The sequence below is a fragment of the Camarhynchus parvulus genome, chromosome 4 (assembly GCF_901933205.1).
Source record: "Camarhynchus parvulus chromosome 4, STF_HiC, whole genome shotgun sequence".
Lineage (NCBI taxonomy): Eukaryota > Metazoa > Chordata > Aves > Passeriformes > Thraupidae > Camarhynchus > Camarhynchus parvulus.
The window spans coordinates 13,454,908-13,477,578 of NC_044574.1; the positions used below are offsets into that span (position 1 = coordinate 13,454,908).

Here is a 22,671-nt window from a genome sequence, read left to right on the forward strand (position 1 = left end):
AGTGAATTCCCTTCTAGTCATTTGCATTGGAAATGGATGGATACTGACTGGAACAAATGCAGAGGGAAGCTGTGAGTTCTGCAACTTCAGAACTGTTTTGTGAGAAGGAAATAAAAGCTTGGGGTTGTTTTTCTGGGCTAGAGATAGATAGATAGATAGATAGATAGATAGATAGATAGATAGATAGATAGATAGATAGATAGATAGATAGATAGATAGATTTGATTGATTTTGATTCTATCTTTTGATTTGATTGATTCTATCTTTAGATTTGATTGATTTTGATTCTATCTATCTACCTATCTATCTATCTATCTATCTATCTATCTATCTATCTATCTATCTATCTATCTATCTATCACACATGCAGGGAAACAGAACTTTTAAGGGGAAGGACCATTCTGAAGCAAGAAGAGATGTATAGAAGTTGGTAATCAATAAAGCTGGGAATTAGACAATAATTTGACAGTAATAAGAGCAATAGGATTCTAATAAAGCCACTCAGTTGTAATAGGGAGAAGCTTTATTCCCTTTAGGCTGAAGCTTGCTAACTTTGTAAAGAGTATATGGTTGGCCTTTGATAACACCAGAATAATTGCAAGTTGATGACCCTGGAGGTATCTTCAGGATTTCTCTTTGTATAATGTGAGATATTTTGTATCTACAAAAATTCGAGCATCATACAGAAAACCAATCAGTTTTGTAAAATAAAATTAGCATTCCCTCCCCTTAATACTAGCGAGACCTTGTTTTAATAAAAAAAGTTAATTTTTTTCATATGGTTATGACAAATTGAATTCAAAGCTATGCCAGTAGTACATGGTAACAAAAGGAGAAAGAAATATCTGCAGTGCAGGATTGCAGAAGATGCTGTTAGAATTTGAGGGAAACGAAAACAAGAAGTCTCACTTCTGATGCAAATCTTGGGAACTAAGAGCTTGATGTGAGTATGGGCATAATGGTGTCATTCTAAATTCATGAAAATAGCTTTACAAATGAAGGAGAGGCAAAGTGGGGTCAGTGCAATTCAAACACATGATGACAATTTTAGCCTAAATAGAATGCTCTTTGTGACTAGATGAATTAATTACTGTAAGACAGTGCTCTTGCTTGTCATTCTGATTCTTTCTGCTTGTTAATCACTCCTAAATTGTAACTATTGCAGTAATATGAAGATTTATTGCTTACAAAATTTTGCTTATCTGTATTCTAGTTTAGTGGTTTCTCGTGCGTTAATGTAAATGTTTTGGAGCGTTTCTTATTTTACATTTGTGTTGTCCTCTGTAGTACTTTCTTTCTGCCTATTAAGGATGATTGTTCCACTGGAACACTGTATAACTGTTTTAGATGTTTTGCTTTCATAGTCAAGCTTGATTTATCCATTCAGCAAATTTGATCACATACCAAGTCTGAGCTGAGAAAGAGATGACTGTACAAATAATAAGTTCAAGTGGTGATGAGAAGGAATATCTGTAGAATGGTTTCTTTTACTCTTTGTGCCTCATTGGTCTTGTAGCAATTGCGGTATTTCCTTCTTGCTGTGTATAATAGTGCTAACACACTTTGGGAAACTCCTGAAGGTACTGACAGAACTCAGTTTGCTATGAATGGGATGAAATTTCCTGTGATAATCACACAAAAAACTTGAGACATGAAAACTAGGAAAATCCTTTTCCAATATGATGAATTATAGTAAAACTGAAACAGAGCAAATAATAATAATAGGGAAATGGAGGCTTATTTATTTGCACAAGGAAACACTTACCTTGAGTTGTACAGATTACTGTGGTCTTACTAAGTATATTTTTTCCTTGCACTTTTTTTCAAAGAGCTGCTTTTGAAAAAAAAAATAATTGGGGAAATTAATCTTCTATTTATCAAACTATTCTGTGTTCTTTCTCTGTGGTTTTTCTGTTTGTTTAATTGCAAAGATCATTTGCATGAAAATGGGATTTTAAGACTAGAACAGTTTCTGATACTTTTTCCCAGATACATGGAGTAAACTGTATTTATTGTAAACGAAAAAAACGTTTGTTTTGCAAAATGCATTGCATGCTTTGTTTACACTGAGTTATTAATTAATATTTGAGAATATAGTTTTGGAAGTTGCCTCAGAAAATATATACTGCTAATGTGTAGAATTCCCTTTTCCCACTCTCCATCATGTCTTCTCAGTTCCCTGATGAATTAAGCTACACTTCTGTAGTTCCTCCATTCTCTAAAATAAGCAGCATCTTATGCTACACCAAATTTTTAAAATTAGACTGAAGTTTTCAAAAGTTGTTTCAGATGTTTTTTTTGGCTTTCCAAGAGATCTTTGTAAAGATTTCTGAAAAAAGAAAATAAAGTGATTTATAGTAAAAGTTATCCAGAGTGAAGTGGAAATTCAGAAATGGAAATTAGATTGGGATGTATGATCTGGCAAAGCTTACTAATGATTTTCAGATAGTAGAGAAACCACTTTAGTTTGGGCACAAACTGGTCACTGTGTTAGGGCAAAAGTAGAAGGGGAGGGGTCAGTACCTTGCCGTACAAGATTTGATAGCCGGACTTGAATGTGTTTATCTGATCAGTAAAGAGTTGCAAAATTTTTTGTGTGGTCTTCCAAAATGAATTTATTTCCAAAGTGTACATTAAATTCTGGAATAATTAAATTCTGGATTGAAAATTTAGATAATGTTTTGTGTTACCATGTTTAATATTTTAAATGTTTAATATTGTAGTTATATTTATTGTTTAGTTTATTTTCTTTGGGAAGAAGAAATGTATTTTTCCTGCTGTTCTCCAAGCTAGACCTTTGTACAACAGATTTTTTTAGATTATTTTTATGTATTTACTGCTTGGAAAATGTGAAAATTCTAGTATAAAAGAGTAAATGTTATTATTCTATTTAGTTGTAGAATAAGAAATTTATGAATTCATGTTTGAAGTGTGGAATACTGAACTTCAAATATAAAATAATCTGAAATTTACGATTTCTGTTCATTTAGATTTCTCATATTGGAAAGCTGAAAGATTTTCTTCTACAACACAGAAAAGATTACATTAATGCTTACAGGTAAGTTTGCACTGTGTTTAAATGGGTTTATCTAATATTTATTTATCTTAATGCTTATAAAGTGAACAGATTTAAAACCTATAGGCATAATGAGTAAAACCAAACCAGAGATTGTTTTTAATTGGTTTACTGTAAACCACTATAAGATGGAAGAATAGTGCTGTCACAAGAAAACAGGGCACCTGAATAAAATGAGGCTCAGAATTTGAAGAGGATTCAAAACTGCTGTATCTGTTTACTTGTTGGTAACTTTAGTAGTAGGATTTTTAGAAGATTAAAATACAAATTTACAAGTTTGTAAGAAAAACATAGTATCTTCTGGTCTGCAGATACTAAGTCAAGTTATCATAAGATTTAAATATTAGTGCAGCCTGTATTTTGGTTAACTGAGTACAAATCATTGTAGCATTTGAGAAATGTAAAATTTGCTTTGTAGCAATACTTTGATACATACAAACTGGGTGGATCAGCCCTGTCTGCATTCCAGTTCTGACACAGCTCTGACTAAAGCTGAGCTGTTGCTTCAATCAAGGTAGATAAAATGCAGCCTGAAATCAGTTTGGATTAAAAGCTTCCTAGATACCAAATGGAAGTGCTATCCAGATATGTATCCTTTCCTAGGAAAAGACAATAAGAATAGATGAGCCACCTGCTGTTCCTTAGGCTCAGTCCATATAGGAGAAACAGTTTTTGTGAGAAACAACTCTAGTCTTGAAGTGGTCTGTCACAGTGACAGCCATACTACCTCATCAGTGGAGTCAAAGTGTGTTCTGAGCAAGTTATCAGAAGACTTCTGACACACTTTTTTGTCTCCACAAGAATTTAAAAGGTGTACTTTGTTATTTTAAGAACAAAACAAAAAAGGAAGATGGCCTCTTTTATAAGTGAGAGGCTGTGGGAGCTGTTCAGTCAGTGCTGGTGAAAATGCTGCTCAGGGTGTGCACAGTTCTGTGTGTGAGGTGGGTCAGGGATGCCGTTTCCAAGGAGCAAGCAGAAGTAGTGCTCAGCTCCATGTTACAACTGGCTCTCTGCTTTTCAGTGCCTGCAGGAATAGGGCATGAGCAACACTAGGTGGAGCCAGCAATTTAATACTGACAAAACTGCGTGTACTGTGTGAAAACTTCATGTGCATGCAGTGGTTGAGAAACTGCAAATTCCAGCAGGAGCAGTCAGTAGTGGTTAAATTTTGGATAGTGTTTGTATTTTATTAACAATAGTGTGCATAAAATGGAAGTGGTTAAAGTAAAAATGTGTCCAGGTTATTTTGATTTCCAGAAGTTTTTAATGCTCTCTTTGTAAACAAGTTACAACAAGTTATCATGGTAATTCTCAGTGCTTTCCACCTTCCTCTCCCCCCACCCAGGTCTTCCTTTAAGGAGAGGAGAGAATTGTCATTTACTTTATTAAACCATAAAATAATCCTGCAGATCTCATCTGTGATTGCATTGATTCTGTTCCTAGTGGTCAAACTTAAATTGCTTATGTTTAATTTGACATAAAGATGTCAAATTCCACACTAGAATACTTGTGCTGTTCTACTTCATGGATACAAAGAGCATCATAGTATCCGTGCTGTCAGTCTTGCAGTCTTAGCAAATGCCTCACTCACAGCAGTTTTAACAACTCTTCAATACTCAAGTAATGAGGACAGTTTTTGAACAATTTAATACTGAAAGGCTGTGCTGAAATTTATGTAGGAGATGTCAAAATTCATTAAGAAAATTATTACTCTGTAATTTGTCAGTCCTGCTGTTTGTTTTCCCAACTATAGCACAATGTGTTGGTGAAATTGAGCTTTTGAGTTACCAAGTTGTATTATTGTGTGCCTTTTAAAACTTCATTATGTGTTACAATCAGATTTTTGATTGCTTCTTTGACCTTACTTTTGAAGACTATGAATTTTTTAATAATGGAGTTTTTATTTTTGGCATACATGAAATATCCTGCTACAGAGGGTATGTCTTTAATTCATTTTAGAGGAAAATTTTTAGCAATGAGAAAGTCAGTTGAAAGAGTGGTTATTTGAAACCAAGGCCCTGGCCTATTATATCAGGCTTTAACTACTTAACAGAAATACCTAAAGTGACTTAGTAATTACTTTTTCATTTTCTTTCTTCTTGATTTGGCTATTACCTACAAAATAGCTAAGTGGCAAAACACAAGAAATTCTTGATGTAGTGATCTAAGCTTGCTGGCTTACAGGCAACTGCACCTTCATCCTCTCCTGTTTATTAGGATTTATTTCCTTTCTCTTACATGTAGGGTTTTTGACCTCTGTGATAAGGAATTTTTTGTCACTTTATACCCCTAGCTGGCAGTTCAGCCCTGCAGAGCCACTCGCTCAGTTCCACCATAGTGGGACTGGGGAGAGAATCAGAAGAGTAAAAGTGAGAAAATTCATGAGTTGAGATAAAGGCAGTTTTATAGTGAAAGAAAAGCCACATACCCAAGCAAAGCAAGGAATTTATTCACCATGGGTAGGCAGGTGTTGAGCCATCCCCAGGAGAGCAGGGCTCCATCACAGTGACTTGGGAAGACAAATGCCATCACTCCCAATGTCCCCCCACCCTTCCTCTTTTCTTTCCCCAGCTGTATGTGCTGAGCATGAAGCCATAGGATCTGGAATACCATATGATCTGGAATATTCCTGTGGTCAGTTGAGGTCATCTGCCCTGGCTGTGTCCCCTCTCAGTTCCTTGTGCACCCACACCCTCCTCACTGGTGGGGTGGGATGCAGAGCAGGAAAGGCCTTGGCTCTGTGTAAGCACTGCCCAGCAATAACAAAAACATCCCTGAGTTATCAGCACTGTTTCCATCAGAAATCCAAAACACAGACCCTGTACTTGCTGCTGGGAAGAAAATTAATTCTATCCTAAGCAAAACCAGTACACACAAGTTGATCACTCTTCCTGGAAAGGAGAAGACAGGGACTCTTGAGTCCTGAAGTTGTTAATAAGATATGGGCACTTTTTCATTTTTTCTTGTTAAGCAATAACTCCTTTCAGATGAGGTCCCATTTTTAGTATATTGACTGCTGTACATTCTGCATTGTTCCTCTCAGTCCATTTGCTGTAATGCTTTCCTACACTGCTTTTTACACTGTGCTAGGAGAGATCCCATCTTCAGTCTTTGGTACTTGTTTGATGTCTCATCTGTGAACAACTTAACTTGTGCCTTTGCTTTTCATCACAAGCTTCTTCATGTTTTTGATCACTGAACCACCAAGACAATTCATATGTTTGTGTTAAATATATTTCAAGGAGAACTAGCTGTAGTGCCCTAAAACCTGGAAATTTGAAATATTCCTCTTGGGATTCCTTCACAGCCTTCAGTTTCTCTGAAGGAGCTTTCAGGGTTTAGGCAGTTTCAAGGACCAGTCATTATTCCTAGTGTTTTAATGAGACACTGGAAAAGAATTGAGAGAATTCTAGATTTTTTTTTCACAGAACACCTCATACTTAAAAGAAAAATACTTGACAGAAGAGCTTTCTGTCTGGGATTATTAGACATCTAATTAATTGTGTTTTGCAACTGCAAAGATACTTATGTAGTTGATCAGTGTAGTGTAGATGACTTCTGAATAGAAATGTCACTTTTTCCACCAGAAAGGCTGCATGGGTGGCTTTTGGTGTATCTTCATTACATGCTTCTGTAGTCCTTCTGTGCAGTTAAGTGTTTGAACATTTGTTAATTGCAGATAATACACCTGGAAAAATTATTAACAAATTATCTTTCTGTCTTAAAAAATACTGTTAGTGCCCAGTAATTATGCCTCCTGCTCTAGCATTTATCTGTCTTAAGGATTTCTCTGTCTCAAGGCAATAAATCAGTTACATCATTTGCCACTTAATAGAAAATCATTGAATGCTTACACAGTGTTTTGTGGAGAGTGTTTCCTTGTATTTGACAATAAAAGAAGTAGCCATTAAAGGACTCTAAAAATAGTGTTTTACTGACTCCTGTACAATGCCAGGCTGCATTCTTTTCTTGACTTAGTCCCATTTTTACAAGAAGTAAGGCTTGTTTTGTTGTATTGAAGTAGTAATATCATGTAGATGATCTGTAAATACTTTCTTCCTGGAGTAGTATATTTTTCTGTTCTCTGGGGTATTATTTTCAAATTATTTATCTTTTTTTTTAATTACACTAAATTCATATATCACATTTCAGAAATAATAATTTTTCATAGTAGGACTCTGGAATATCCCAGCAATATTTTACAAAACTGAAGGTGCTAATTCAGGTATGCCTGTGTTGCCTATTCTGGTAGCTGGGGCTTCCACACAGAATTAGAAAACTTAGGTAAAAATGTTGTGGAATGTTTTGTCCTTTGAATCATAGACCTTTAGCTTGGATTTATGTCAAACAGCATTTGGATGGAAAAAGGCAGTAAATGAAAATGCATAAAACTTAATTAAGTAAGAAATCAAAGAATTTAAAATATACTAGATGCCCAAAGGGAAGAATATGACTGCTGCATTTGCAGCTAAGCTTATCCATACTCGTATGGGCACTTAGCACATGGCTAGCATTTCTGTATGGATTTGCTGGCCAATATCTGCAGGTGGTAAGTTGGGCAAATCTCTACTATTTTACAACTGATTTGTTTCTGCTTATTGCTTCTCTCTCTTTTGTCATACACTGTTGGAGAAAAATCAAATTTTTCTTCTTGATTTGTTACCTTTTTTGGATTAGTAAGCAGAAGATATTTTATGTAGCAGCAGAATTACTAATTCCAAAAGCTGATGTAACATCAGCTTTGCTTCCTTGTGATTTGCCACCAAAATAGAATCACAGAAATGTTAGGCTGGAAGTACTATAGCCGAAACTTCCAAAAAGAGAATGACTAGTGTTTTGCTTGCTTTAAAATATTTATTTCAGTGAAGATTTCATATTCTCATTCTGCTTTTTCCTGTTTCCATATCTATGTTACTAGAATAACGTGTCCCATTGTAATGATGACTTTTTATGCAACAGTATGTTGTTGTTGTTGTGTTTGGTTTATGATCCAGCATGATCCCAGATGACTTTCTGAAGAACTGTTCCCTAATCAGTTGTTCCCCATTCTCTGTGGGTTCAGATAATTGTTCTTGCTGCAGCAAAGAGCTTCTGACCATTCCTTATTCAAATTCTTCGTGTCGTTTCTTCAGGCAATATTGTTTTGAATTGAAGTCTTGTCCTCTTGATACAGTTTTAATTTGCTTAACTTTATGCCTCTCAAAGTTTAGTAAGTATATATTCCATTCTGCTGAGTTATTAATGAAAGTATTAAATAGCATCAGATTCAGGACAAAATCCTGTAAAACAGAACTCAGTGTTTCCTTCTGTTTTGGTATATATCTACCCCCACATTCAACTTTGCAGTTTCACATTCATATGGTGCTTATTTCTTCTAACTCATTTATTCACTGGTGAGAATGTTATGTGAGATGATAACAAGAGCCACACCAAAATATAGCAGTGATTGCTTTTCATCCAACCATAAGACCTGTTACTGCATCCCAGCAGTAAATGACACTGACTATGATGTACTACCGATACATCTTGGGTACTGGTAATCTTTTTGTTCTTTCCTAAGTGCCTAAATATTATTTATTTATTCCTGTACTTTTCTATACTGAGTGGTCTACAAGTGTTCTGCACTTCTTTTTTGTCCCTTTAACGCTATTTTCAAAGATAGTTGCTGACCTTTGTCTTTTTATCAATGTGTCATTTGCTCATTCTCTCCTAGTTCTTGGCAGTGAGGAGCCGTCTTGTCATTTGATGCATTTCCCGTTTTGTTCCAGGGCTGGCTCTCCTGTCTCTGCACACTGTATGAATGTGCACACACCCTGGGCTTGTTTGGAAGTTGGTTAGTTCGTTCCAGAGCACAGCTTTGTCACACAGATAGGATGGATATGCACTTCACCAGGAGCCACTGCACCGTCAGGTACACTTGTGCTATGACCTGGTTCATGTAGCTCTCTCTCTCACACAGTTCACTCAGCAGCCTATTCCCTAATGCATTATCTGATACTTGCTATTGCTGATGATAATATCAGCAAAGCATTAGGATCTTTTTAAAATGACAGAGGTATTAAATTTGGTCCAGATGCAGTAAGCTAAAAGGAGGAGTAAGTACAGCTTTCAAGTGACATTCTTGATGAAAGTTAGTGCCAAAAACCCCAACCAAAACAAAGCAGTAAACATCTAGAATTAATCTGTACTCTGAATATAATTTTATTTCTCACTTGAGTAACAAGCCAAGACCACATTCTTAAGTGTTTCTTATGGTAATGTTTGCAGAGCAATCTCTTGTTATCACTGGCATCCCTTCCCACTTGTGTCTCATCCTGCACTTGATCCCTTTCTGAGTGTGTCCCTGCATGCTGTGTTCCCTTAGAATTGTCAATAGAAATCAGAACTAATTTGCACTTCGTATTCTGATCTTTCTGTTTGAGCTCAACAAAACTCAGTAGATCTCTCACTGAATTGTCTACTCCTCCTTTTAATCAAGGGCAGAATTGCAAATTATAATATAATTTCTGTATGAAAACTACTAGTTCATCTGAATTATTTTCTTTGCCTTTTTAAGTTTGCATTTTCTCTGAAATTTGACCTACTCATTTTTCTAGACTGATGAAATCTGCCTACTTGATGGTCACTGTCTTCATTGTACTCTTCACCTACTGTTAAAAATCACAAATAAACCGGGTTGCCTTCTAGCCCAAGTTTCTTACGAATTTTTCTCATATTGGCAAGGATGAAAATCCAGAGGAACTTCTTTTCTTCCTTTCGCCATTCATTTTCTGTGTATATCTTGCTAATTATTCTGATTGCCTCTAAAAAACCTGATTTGCTTGGCCCTTCTTGATCTAGTGATGGAGCAGTCCACTGCTGTGATACTGCCAGTGCACTTCTGAGCATCCATTTGTATCTCTGACCTACAAGGCACAGCTGGGGGTTTTTTTTCTGTTCTGTTGGTTTTTGTTTTGTGGGTTTGGTTTTCTTTGACCTATTTTATTTTAATGACTGGTTCCTCTTCCAGTAGAGGATGGTAATTAAATGGATTTTCAGTATAATCTGTGTGCAGATTTACTGGGGAATGCAGTGGGGACTTCAGTACCCTGTTAGCAGTAGTGGATGCCATATGTGTTCTGACATAATGGGCTGTGATTGTATGACTCCATTCTTGCCTTCCCAAGGAGGTTGTGTTTCAGGTATCCTTCTCTCTGAGTGCCTTGACCAGCTCATGTTCAAAAGCACTGGTACCAGACACTATGTAAGCTGTAAGCAGTTATAAAAGGAAAAGTATTCTGTTTCTTGTTTACTGGATTAAGCTGCATTTTACTAGCTTTGAAGCTGTGAAACTACTATTTAAGAATTTAATCTGCCCTGTTTTTCTATCAGCAACTAAGAAAAGTAACTTAACAACTTCCCAAAGTTAAAAAGCTGTTGCAATTATCCTCAGTGTATCACTACACTACCATTAGTTAAACTGTTCGTTAAAAATTAAGTGTGCCTGAGGCAAGTTTTTTCTTATTTATTTCTAAGTCTGATTTAAAATAAAATTCTGGTTTGCATTTTTTAATCTTTATTTTACCCTCTTATGTTAAAAAGTGCATGGAAAGTGTAGAGCTCTGCAAACACTACAAGGCTGGGAGGGGTACAAGAAGCCAGACATATAAACACAGGAACTTTATATCCTGTTCAACAGCAGACCAGCCAGAATTTATTATTGTAATCTGAAATAGAAGAGTGGCATTTTTTTGTCAAGAAGCTGTCATACAGCTGTTACTCCATCCTTATTTCCCACCTAAGTCTGTGTGCCCTAAAATGCTCAAGTAACTTTCTGGGCTGAGCTCACTGAATGATATTATGAATTATGCCATACCAGATGGGCTTAATGGTCCCCTTCTATCTTGGCCTTTGTGGAAATGGATGTAGGAATGGATTTCCTGTCTTTACACATGCTTAGAATTACAAACGGAAACACTACTAAGGAATAAAGAATAATTTTATGATATAGAATAGTTTTAAACAGGGGGAGGGAAAAAAAGCCCTGATATTTAGATGTCAAATACCTGGCAGTTTCGGAAACAAACATATAAAATATAGAATATTACTTCTAATTAGTTTGTCTTACTGTTTGCTTGCTAATCTGTCCTTGTGTACTAGCTGACCAATAAGCAGATACTAATTTTTGAGATTAACAATATGCTGATTTTTCATGGAAAACCAGCAGTGTGGGATGGGAATGAGGAGATTGTGATATAATACTCAAAGAGTATTATAGAGTATTATTATTTAGAGTATACTTAAAGCTTTGTGGAGGGGATCTGGACCCGTGCTTGCAGTACATTGATTTTGCAGGGGGGAGCTGCTGGCTTTGTGTGGGATGAGCTGATGGAACAGGGTTGTGTGAACTGGTTGTGGGCTTCCCTGTGCCTGGAATTGCAGCAGACACAGGGGAGCTTTGCCATTATTGCAGTGAAGTGTGTAAGAGATCTCTTAGAATATCAGGTTAAATATTGAAGATCTTCTCTTTTTACTTGTGTTACTGCAGCAATGTAGTTGCATTACACATGAGGAAGTTTTCACATATTAAAAAAATAATTTGAAATGCAAACATGAGTTAAGATTGTCTTTCCTTTTTTAAAGAGCAGATATAATAGGCTGTGATCACTACATCACCAGGAAACACAAGATGAACTTTTTTTTGCTGTAGCAGAGTTTTATCCTGTCACCTATGGCTGTGGAAACACTGTTAAATACCTTCATACAGTATGCTTTTCTGCTGGTCACCTGCAGTGAGTCAATATTTTAAGGACGGGTCTCCATTTTTATTTATTTAGCAACAAAAAGATGTATTAATAGCATTAGAAAATACTAAATGCGTAATGTATAATCTAAAATTGATATAAACAATGAGAACAGGTTTTAATAAATACTGCAGTCAATATGGTATTATAATTGTGCATTATTTTCCAGTATTCCTCCTCTAGATTGAATTCACAATTTCATAGTACAGCTTCTTTAAAAATGAAGCACTGTATTTAGGATAATTTTTTTTCGTACTTCTTTCAGTATTTGAGCTATCCCTTTATCTGAATTGGTTTTGTGTTTTTACGACACTTTATTGGAATAAGTACCAAGGGCAATGATATATTTTCTAGCTGTATTTTTTCCTTATCTGCTCTATGTTTGGTTATGTACAAGATGATAGGAGATTCTCTTTTTTCTACATACTTTACTAGTAAAAGTGTTCTTAAAAAAAGCCTCCCAACTTTATAGGAGTGGCATTTTTATCATTGGTAGTTACTGTACTTCTTATTATTTCTTCTGTGAAAATCAGTGTTGCAGAAAAGTTCTCACAAAGATGGTGGGTTGCAAGAAGGTGTAAGGTGTGTGCTTGTGGATTTTATGTGTTTTAAGTGACAAGTTTGTCTTGTTTCTCAGCCATATTATGTCTGAGTATGTGAGGATGACGGATACAGAGCGTGACCAGATAGATCAAGATGCCCAGGTGTTTATGAGAACGTGTGCTGATGCCATTCATCAGCTCAGAACAGAAGGTAAACTAAGCAGTTCTTACATGGTTTTTTTTAGCTCTTGATAAAGGCTAAGGTAATGCTGAATATTGGTGCATAATGGTGAATCTTAAATGCTTTAGGAGAAAGATGGGGGAAGTCTCATTGACTTCTTATTTAAATTGGTGTAATCCCATTAGCTGATTAGTACTGTAATTCCATTTTCTTTAATGATGGTGGAAAAAGAAGCCACAGCATAGATTTTTGTTTATGTGTTCAAATACACCAGTATTTGAACTTCAAACTTTGAGTAATAGCACAGAAACACTCAAGGTTAAAAAGTATAAAAAAGAGTATTAAATATTTGCTACTTGGGTAGTAATTCAGCGCTGTAGCACAGAGGCCTAAACCAAAGCTCTCTAGATTTGATGGTTGTCTTTTACTAGCTTGTCTACCTGTAAGGTATAGTACTTCCAAGTTAGAGATAATTAAATAACTTTAACAGAGTCCTGCTAAATTAAAAGTGTTTTTGACAACTTGAATATGGGGTCATACCTTTACTACACTATCTTGGGAGAGTCATAGACAGAGAATTTCTGTGTTACCATTTTCAAGTTGACTTGCTGTATCTCTGTATTTTGTTGATACACCAAATATTTTCATCAGCTTTAAAATGCCATCTAAATATAGTTGTAGCATTATTCAGAACCACTGAATGTCAGTCATGCATGGCAACTGCATAGTATAAAACTGAAAAATATCCATATACGTGAATTAAAAGGATTTTTGGGACAATAAATCCCCAAAATTTCCGCATAGTCTATATACCAGAAAATTTGAGCAAGTTCAAAATTTAAGCAAGTTAAATCTCTAGAGTTATTCTGCTGTTCTTAGCTAGATGTCACTTATTCCTGTTTAGAGTTTATTTGACATAATAGAACTCTATGGCATATATAAAAATACTATAGGACTATAACTATTAGTTATTTTCACTTTTTGGTTTGTTGTAATGACTTGCTGTTTTAGAGAATCCATATTTAAATATAGCTATGTTTAAAAGAAATATTAATATATAACATATATAAAATGTGACTAGGCTTTTGAATATAACTTGAATATCAACTGAAAGTGCAAACTGTTGTGGAATTAAAAAAAAATAAAAAAGTTAAAACATTGTTTTATATTTTCTTTTGTATTTCAGCACACAAGGGTGTCCAGTCTGCTCAGGTGAAGGAACACAGAACAGCTGTCTTGGATTTCATTGAAGATTACTTAAAAAGTACTTAGTATTTACTGAATAGTTACAAATGGATGATTGCATTTTCCAAGAATGGAATCTTGCTCTTTTAACCTGAAATTTTGTTTACTGCTGTCTTGAACAGGGGTGTGCAAGCTGTATTCTGAGCAAAGAGCCATCCGAGTTAAGCGAGTGATAGATAAGAAGAGACTGTGAGTAGTGTCAAAAAATTGTTTAACTGTGCCTTTCACTTGTAGGACATTCAGCAAAACCATTGTTCATGTTTAGATGCTAAGGAGGTTGTTTTAATGGAAGTTTGTGGTTGGGAGCAACTTCTGCAGTAAACAGGTGCATTCCAGGGCTCTGTACACTTCAGGCATGTGAAGTCAAGTCTGAGAGTGGCAGAGTACCATTATAGTTCTTGTAGTCTTGTAGTTCTCATTTAGGTAAAGGATAAAAACACCAAATCAGTAAAATGTGAGTTAATAAATCTATTTGACTTCTACAAATTCACCAAGTTTTTTTTTGCTTTTTTTTAAAGGTCCTATCTTTCTGCTAGACAAGTGACTCTGTTGTCAATAATTACTACTTGAGATGGCAGGTGTTCATGGCAAGCAGAAACATGATGAAAATAAAAAACTAGAATGTAGCTTCTGAACTGAAACAAGAGCTTCCACTGCTTATAGTGGCACTTGTTAAGGCTGCTCATGTAGAGCTGAACATGTCTAGGAGACATTAAAGGTGATTGCTTGCTGCCTTTTTGGTTTGGTGGGATTTTTTTTCAGTCAAGTTTCAAATCCCATACTTCTTCACTTTCTTTTTCTGCATACTCCCAATTGTGAGAATGATAGGGAACGTGAGGAGGTTTGCAATTTATTCAATACCTGAGAGGCTTTCCACGTCTTCTCACTCTGCATTATTTGGATAATAACCTTAAAGTCCATTATCTATATTTTAATTTAAAAAATATAGTTCTAGAATGTGCACATAAATAAATTCTTGAGTGTTTTTCCAAGACTTGATGCTGATTTATCAGTTTGGTGTTTGGGTTGATCAGCTATAGTTACATTGAACCAGAGAGGTGTTTTCAAAAGTTCATAAGTGTATTTTATTCAGAATGATTCAGCCTGATTAGGCACAATTAGATTGACTCAAATGTATCCTTATGAGACATAAATGGTAGTACATGTGGAGGATCAGACCAAAACCAAGAAAACAAAGTATCGCAAACCACTTTTGAAATTTGGTAAGAAGTAATGAGAGAAAAGTAAAGCATTGGTGTTTTTGTAGCTCTCATAACTTTTCAGAAAAAAAGCTATACAGAAACACACTGTGTGATATTTTTAATGTGTAAAAATACAGAATCTTATCAGTATTCTTCATGTGAAAGAGCTTCGAAGAAAGAGAGCATTGTTCCTGCAGTCGAAGCAGTAGCTAATGAATATCAGCTCTTCTGTTAGTTAATACTCTTACATTACCCTTCCCATGTGAAATCCCAGGTTCAGCATTTCTCAGATGAATAAACAGAGAAAAAACCTCAATTTGATGCATTATTTCAGAAGTTAGAGTACCACTTAACTAAAGAGCAATAAGGCATTAAGAATTAACCCAAAAGATACATTCTTATTATTGGAGGGTCCCTCTATGTCTCTCTTTGTGGATGTAAGAACTAGAAAACAGGTGTTGACCAAGTGGAGTCTGTATGCATTGCAGATGTGATGTAATGGCTAAATTGTCATTTAAATTAAAATTCAATTCAAATAAATCACAGGGCATAACCCAATCTTTATTATGACTTAAAGTAAAATACTGTAATTGATTTGTAACTTCCCTGAGGATTTCAGCAGGTGCTTTATGTGATAAGAACATGTATCTTAAAAGAGCCAGGCATCTTTTAAACAGTGCATCCCAGACACTTTGTTCATTTTAAATTGAAAGTTTTCTGTATTCCTTTACTGTGCACAATAAGGACAACAAACAATAAAGGAATATGTTTCTTTAGAAATAAATTAATCCTAGTGTAGCTCTTCTTTCCTGCAATTTAGTCAATTTAAAATATGTTCATATCAGACAATACTGAAAAGTTTGCCATAGAACTATATTTCATCATGTTTCCTTCTATAGCTATAAGTATCCTAAGCTCTTCCAAAAATTGCCTGAGCGTTATAATTTTCTTACAGAGGTTGCCTGTATGTATTCACTCACATATTTTGATTTAGAAGTTCTGCTGGTTAGGACTAGTTTCACAGAAATTAAAAATGAGAAATAGAAACACAAGCATTTCTTTCTGTGAAGGTACTTGGTTGTGATTTTCAATTTTAATGTTTATTAGTATTCAAGATTATATTTAATTTCAATTTTAAACTTCTTTTTCCATTACAAGATTTTGTGAATTATGTATGGAGTTATTCAAATCAAGCTGATATTTTTGTTGCCTGGGGAATTGGGGTTTTAGTAGTATTAAAACTATTATTTGAACTGCACAGATATGTAGATAAGTATTTTCTTTATTATTATTAGGCAAATTTGAGAGGGAGGAGATGAGAGAAGAATTCTTCTTTGTAAAATTGCCCAATACTTGCAGAGGTTTTATCACTAAAAAAGGTTCCCTGCTACTGTTAAATAGCAATCACTCAGTTATGACAATTGCATTATATTCTGGTTTTCACTGAATTTTCTAATTATGGGTTAGAATTTAGGCACAATGCAAAGAAGGAGCACAAAAAGCAGCACCTTCTGTTAGGCACAGGGGAGAATTGCAAATCATAATGAGATTAACTGCTGATTATATTGGAGAGGGTAGGAAGTGATAAAGGGTAGGATGGAATCACCTGGCACAGCAGGTGATTCCACCCATTGGGTTTTAGTTCTTTACCTTGTCCAACAGCATTACTGACATTTAACTGCTTGCTATTTAGCAGTTACAGAATTCATTGTAGATAACAATAAACCACAGAAATTTACTGGAAAAAATACCACTAATTTCAACATTTTTTGATGCCACACTCAAACATACTTGACAAGTACTTAATATATAATCACTGAATAAGTTTCTCATGTTTTGCATTGCCTTTGTATTAAAATTACCTAATAGGGATTAAGAAGTAGTATAAAAAGCTAATTCTATTGTGTTTCCTTTATGACAATTGAAAATATAATGTAAAATTGTCATTATTATTTGAAAAAAATGAAGAAGTTGTGCTTGGCCATTGCTATTAAAAATTTTTCATATGACCTAAATGTTGGCTTAAAAAAAAATTAATACACTGGATGTTTGAAAGGAAATTTAATAAAGTGTCAGTATTTTTATGCTGTAGCCTTCAATATTCTCAACTCTGAGCATGTGGTGCATTTTTTCCAGGAATAATATTCACACTTTCTTTGCCTTTGTAGCAATATTTCAGTGACAGTTGCTAAGTACATTTTGTATCTCGACTGGAAAATCTTTAATGTGAAGTTCACAAGAGTTAAAGTATTGAATTTAGTAATCTGTGGTTTTTCTCATTTTAGAGAAATACATCTGTGTAGTATTAGTTAAATCATTGGCTCTTGTACTTCTAGGTCCAAACTTGAACCTGAGCAGAGCAATGTGTCCAAATCAGCGCTTTCCGCTGAAAAATCTTCACAGAGTCCTTTAGAGGATTCTGAAGAAAAACTTTCTGCTGAGGAAAGCAAAGGTAGGAATAAAGTGTAGTTACATTTTACCTTTTGTGGCAAGACCTGTCTGGTTGATAGTACTTCCTTCACTTTAGAAGGGCCAGTTGCTATGACTGGCAGGTTTTCCATTTCCATCTTGCTTGAGATGATCAGGCTTCTGTGAAGCATACTGTGAGACTGAGGAAGCAAAATCTTAAACTTTTTGACATACCAGCTAAAGAAATCATATGCTTTGCTGAATTTTTCATCCTCTTAATAACCTCTTTATGCACTCTTTCCTTTTCATTTATTTTTATCAATATCTTCTGAAATTTTTCTGATTTTTCCATATTCCTTTCACTGAATGCAAGGAATTAGCAAGTAGGTCAATGACTCCCTCAGAACATTCTGTAGTTTTTAAGCACCAAGACCTTGAGTTGGAGACTCCTACAGTAGGAACTCCAAGGTGGAACATGCTCACACAGAGGAGGTTATTGGCTGGTCAGATCCAGTAGTTTTGGGGCTTTCTTCTTGACAGCATTGAGTTGCCCTGCTGGGAGAATTTCATCTCATCTTTCAGGGGGCAGGAGATAGGCAGAAGTCCAAAGCAGTATCTCTGACCTTGGGGTCATTTGAGATGGTGCAGATCTTGATGGGGTTTGTGAGCATTGATTCTCATTCCTGGTTGCCTGCTTGTCAGGCTGAGGGATAAAAGCCATTTCAATTCTCTTAGCCATTTCAGCCTGTCCTGGGATGTGGATGCTGGCAGAGCTTTGGAGCTAAATGCCTTTTGGAGTACTACCACTATGCAGATAATTTTAGATTTCATGCCTAAATAGAAATCTTGTTTCTGTGATTCTGAAATTGCTTTCCCTGGCTTGAGGTCTCCCACTCTTTGTCTAAAGCAGACCAAGGTACCCTGTGATTTACAGCAGGATTTTTTTTTCCTTCTAATTACATTCCATTGTGATAATACATTGTCAGGATAGAATAAATGCAGTGGTTGGCCATATTATTCTGAGAAATAGTTGTTGTTTCTTTAGTGATTTTATTAAAAGTAAAATTCCTCTGTTAGGTGATTCCAGGGCCATACAGAGCGTGGATTCATGTGAAGTGGGTGCTCCACTTCTGGATGTAGTCTCTAACATTGAATTACCTCACAATGTCTGAACAACTTCATTTTCTGATAATGGCTTTGCTTATCTTCCTAACCAGTTTGTACTTCTGCAGCCCTATCAGTGTGCCTTTTTTTCCCCTCTGACACTGAATTTATTGTGAGAAGTACAGGTTTTGATTATGTGCCATTTCTAGTGCTTACCTTTTTATAGTGTGTCATAAGTGATGCAGCACACAGGCACACAGATGAGTTTCACCTTAACCTGTTATCAGTGTTTTGCAGCTGTGAGCTGGTGCCACTGGAGAAGCAGCAGCACAGTAGCATCTTCATTGCCCTGTGCTCTTTCCTTGTTACCAAATGTCCCTGCATTCTCCCACCACATAGTGTCATTACATTTTTAGCTCCAAAAATCTGTGCCACACCATGGAAAATACTGTTCCTTGGTTGCCTTGGACACAGCAAGCCACTGCAGTAAATAGAAATGCAGCTATTTTATTGCACATTAATTTTGATTACTCCAGTTCTCACTTTCATGAGTTTTTGCTTTAATTTTTATGAGAAAGTAGGGGTCCTGCCACACAGGTGGTGCTGCTGCAGTACTTATGAGGGGTTGCTGACTAGACTTTGAGAAAACTATGGGACTTGTATATCAAAATAAATCTGTCTGGAACAGTATGCCAATGCACACAGCCTGTGATTCCTCACATAAGGGTAAGTGCTGGTTGCTGCTGCTTATAGGAATCAGCCTTGTGACTTTGCTGGTAGGTGGCTGTCAAAGTGTGAAAATAACATGAACAAGATGACTAGGAAACAAGAAGCTCAGTTTAGATTTTACAGCCTTTGATTTATACTTTTTTTTTCAAGTAACTTTTCAAACTTTTAGGAAGCCAGAGAAATGCTTGCATTTTGAAATCAGCTCTTTCATCTTCAGGATGTTGGTGGTTTAGAGAATGGTGATCATTTATTTTTATGAATTAGCCATCAGCACCATGCCTGGGTCCCTTGGGCTAAATCTCCTCTGTAAAGATACTTTTGAGAGCAGCTTGTGGTTCTGTCCTTAATTTGAACACTGTGATGAACAGCTGAATGTGCTACTTAATGTGCTGAAGCACAACTTGGGTTCTGTCTGGCTTTTTGGCAGAAACCAAAGCAAAATGTGATTACCTTTGTTTTGTGCCAAAGCACCTGTTTACATTAGAATTATAGTGGACATGCCTCATGGTAGGAAAATAGTCTCTCTGGAGAGCTTCTGTATACTGGCAGTATTTATTTGCATATTACAAATTTGACATTTAATTCATGGAAATAAATGTAAATAATGAGTAGCTTTTGAACTGGTCCACAAGCTTAGCAGCTGTCTCCTTTCAGCATGGAAAAAGGTTCAAAGGATTTGATCATTATTTTATATCTCTGTCACAAGTTAACTACTTCTCTTTCTGAAATAAAAATGTAGTTTAGCTTTTGCTGGCTGAATTGCAGAAAAGCATTAATGTCAGCTCCATGAAAGCTGCAGAAAGCCCAAAACATCCCACAGTGACAGGAGGAACCCTGGGGAGATACATGTGTCTTGCTTACCTCTTACCATAAGTATATTTGCTTATTAGCCATCACATTGGATACAGGTGCTGTTTTTTAACAGTGATGGCAGGGCCTGAAACTAATTGGTTCCTCTGGGTCTTCTCTTTTTTTTTTTCTCCATAAACTAATTATCTTTTTTTGTTTGAATACGGTAAATAATTTATTGTAATTTTGATATAATGTAAATACATTGATTACCTAAACAAGTAAGTTTTGTGATTCTCTGAAATAGATTTGAAATACTGATAATACCCCGTGGAAAAAATACTTGGATGCTTTCTAAACAATCTTTAAAGAGATTCTTGGGTTTATGCTTTATTAGTATAAGAAAGAGCTGATCTATTTTTTGGTTTGGGGTTGTTTTTAAAATAAATTTATTATATTCCTTATCTGCATCCCCCATTTGTAACATTGTCATTGTTTATGCATCCTGGTTAGGTTGTTGGGAGGCCAAAAAAAGTTTATAAAGGACACATACACAATACTCTTTTACAATATTGATGTTTTCAAGAGTTGCATAAATACTATCATGGAGAATACAAAGGGAAAACTTCTCCTTGTATCTCTTTTCATGTATGTGTTTATAAATAAGACTGCTCCTTTCAGAGGCTTCCCAAGACAAGTCAGCCTCTGAATGATGATGCATTAGTGCTGCTTAAGCAATTAAAAAAAATTATATCTAGGAAGTTAAAACAAATTGAAATACACATAAATGCTTAAAAGATTGACTGGAATAAATAGGGAGCCTGAAATGTATGAAAAACTAAAACCTAAATCTTTCTGTGTTTTAATTTGCAATCAAAGGAGGTTGAGGGTTGATCCATTGTGGAGTGGTACAGTTCTCTCTTGGGTTTTTAAGATTGTTACAGCCAGTGGGGAGAAGAGAGGCTTTCTCAAGGCTGCAGTCTTAAAAGGTTTTTAAACATTGATGCTAGAACAGCTTCAGAAACAGTAGATTCCTGTAGCACAGTTTCTTTTCTAACTTCTTCCTCTATAACCAGAAGTATATAATTAAGCCTAAAATTAAATCTTCCAGAAGGGAATATCCCAGAAATAGCCCTTCAAGATCTTTTATGCCAGACTTACACAACGATTTATGCAGATGAATAGCTTTAATCAAAGGGAAAATACTACTGGAATGAATGAAGCAGCTTTGATGTGTTATGGTTAATTTGTGGGGTTGGAGCTGATTCCTGTTATATGCTGGAAGACCCCTTGCACAGTGTGGTGTGGGATTTGCACTGGAATAGGAAGTTTAAAGAGCATGACAAAATCGAGTTCATCGGTGAGCTTTGCTCAAAACATCTTTGAGATTCTGTCTTTAGTTTCTGAAAGGAGGAGCTGCTGGTTCTGTCAAGTTCTTACTGGAAGATAATACTTTGCATATAGGCTGTCATTTTGAAAATTGTGTGGTTTTATCTGTTAAAAGACAACTGTACAGTATTTTGTGCCCTAAAAGCTCTTTTAGTGCATTATGTGTTGCTTTACATCCCTCTCAGTCAGTATGTTAATGGAGCTTTAGTTTACAAAATTAAACCTATATGAAGACCTTTGGCCCTGTTCAGAAATTAAAGGTTATTGATGTAATTTTGTGCTGTAAATACAGGGTGAATCTCAGTAACTGACAAAGGAGATACAACAATTTCATGATCAGTCTAACATGGATGAAAAATTATTTTTACTTTACCATTCGGTGCCCTGTGCTATTCAGTGTCTCAAGTGTTTGGTGGTTCTTTTACAGAGAGGAATCTGCCTGATGCCCAAAGTAACCTTGGATTATGGGGGGATGGCAGAGGTGAAGATGAGCTGTCACCTGAAGAAATACAAATGGTATGTTTGTCCTGTCTAGTTCTCCATTTTATTGTATTTTCTGTTGTATTCATGTGTGATAAAAAAAAGAAGTCCAGATTCACCTAAATTAACTTTTAACATTTTATGCAGAATAATGCTGTAAAAAGATACATTTTTTGCTTGTGACTTCCTGTTTCTTCTGGTAGCAGCTAGTATTTAAAAATGCTACAAAATATTTACATGGAGACATGAAATTAATAAAAGCTATCTTTCAACAATCAAAATTAAAATTGTTTTCTACCATTACAATCATAAATTGCTTTGTTTAGTCAGTAAACAATAGAAGTCAAGGCAACATCAGAAGAATCCTTATGAAACTTCTGAAAGAATAAATTTTTGCCCTTTGTTCTTGGGCAGTTTCTAGAACATAAATGTAGTTGTACTATTTAACTATTACTGTGAAGTTATTCTTCATTTTATTTATTTTTATTTTTTATTATCAAAATCAGAAATAGCTACAAGATGTCTGTCACAACAGAATGTCATTAATTTTAACACTTTTGCATTTCTCTGCTATTGGGATGTTTATAGATTGATCCAATTCTGCTTACATTTGAATAAGAAATTTCTGACATAGGTATGATTGCTGACAGACTCTCAGATTTTTTGATACTCCTAAAATTTATCATTTTGAGCATAGTTCAGATTTCTTAGAAAACCTCTCTACATTAACACACACTGCCTT

General features: G+C 35.4%; 1 protein-coding gene across 5 annotated transcripts in view; it reads left to right on the forward strand.

Moving 5' to 3' along the window:
• The window catches only part of STX18 (syntaxin 18), a 58,968-nt gene that overhangs the window by 30,794 nt on the left and 5,503 nt on the right, over positions 1-22,671 (forward strand). For 2 of the 5 annotated variants that reach the window (XM_030948208.1, XM_030948210.1), the window contains exons 2-8: positions 2,991-3,058; positions 8,845-8,987; positions 12,497-12,612; positions 13,769-13,846; positions 13,950-14,016; positions 17,366-17,481; positions 21,877-21,965. In XM_030948208.1, the coding sequence (XP_030804068.1) occupies positions 8,950-8,987; positions 12,497-12,612; positions 13,769-13,846; positions 13,950-14,016; positions 17,366-17,481; positions 21,877-21,965 (504 nt within the window). In that variant the 5' untranslated portion in view covers positions 2,991-3,058; positions 8,845-8,949. Of the gene's footprint in view, positions 1-845; positions 944-2,990; positions 3,059-8,844; positions 8,988-12,496; positions 12,613-13,768; positions 13,847-13,949; positions 14,017-17,365; positions 17,482-21,876; positions 21,966-22,671 lie in introns of those variants that run through there. The other 3 variants (XM_030948207.1, XM_030948211.1, XM_030948209.1) reach the window with 2 other exon arrangements.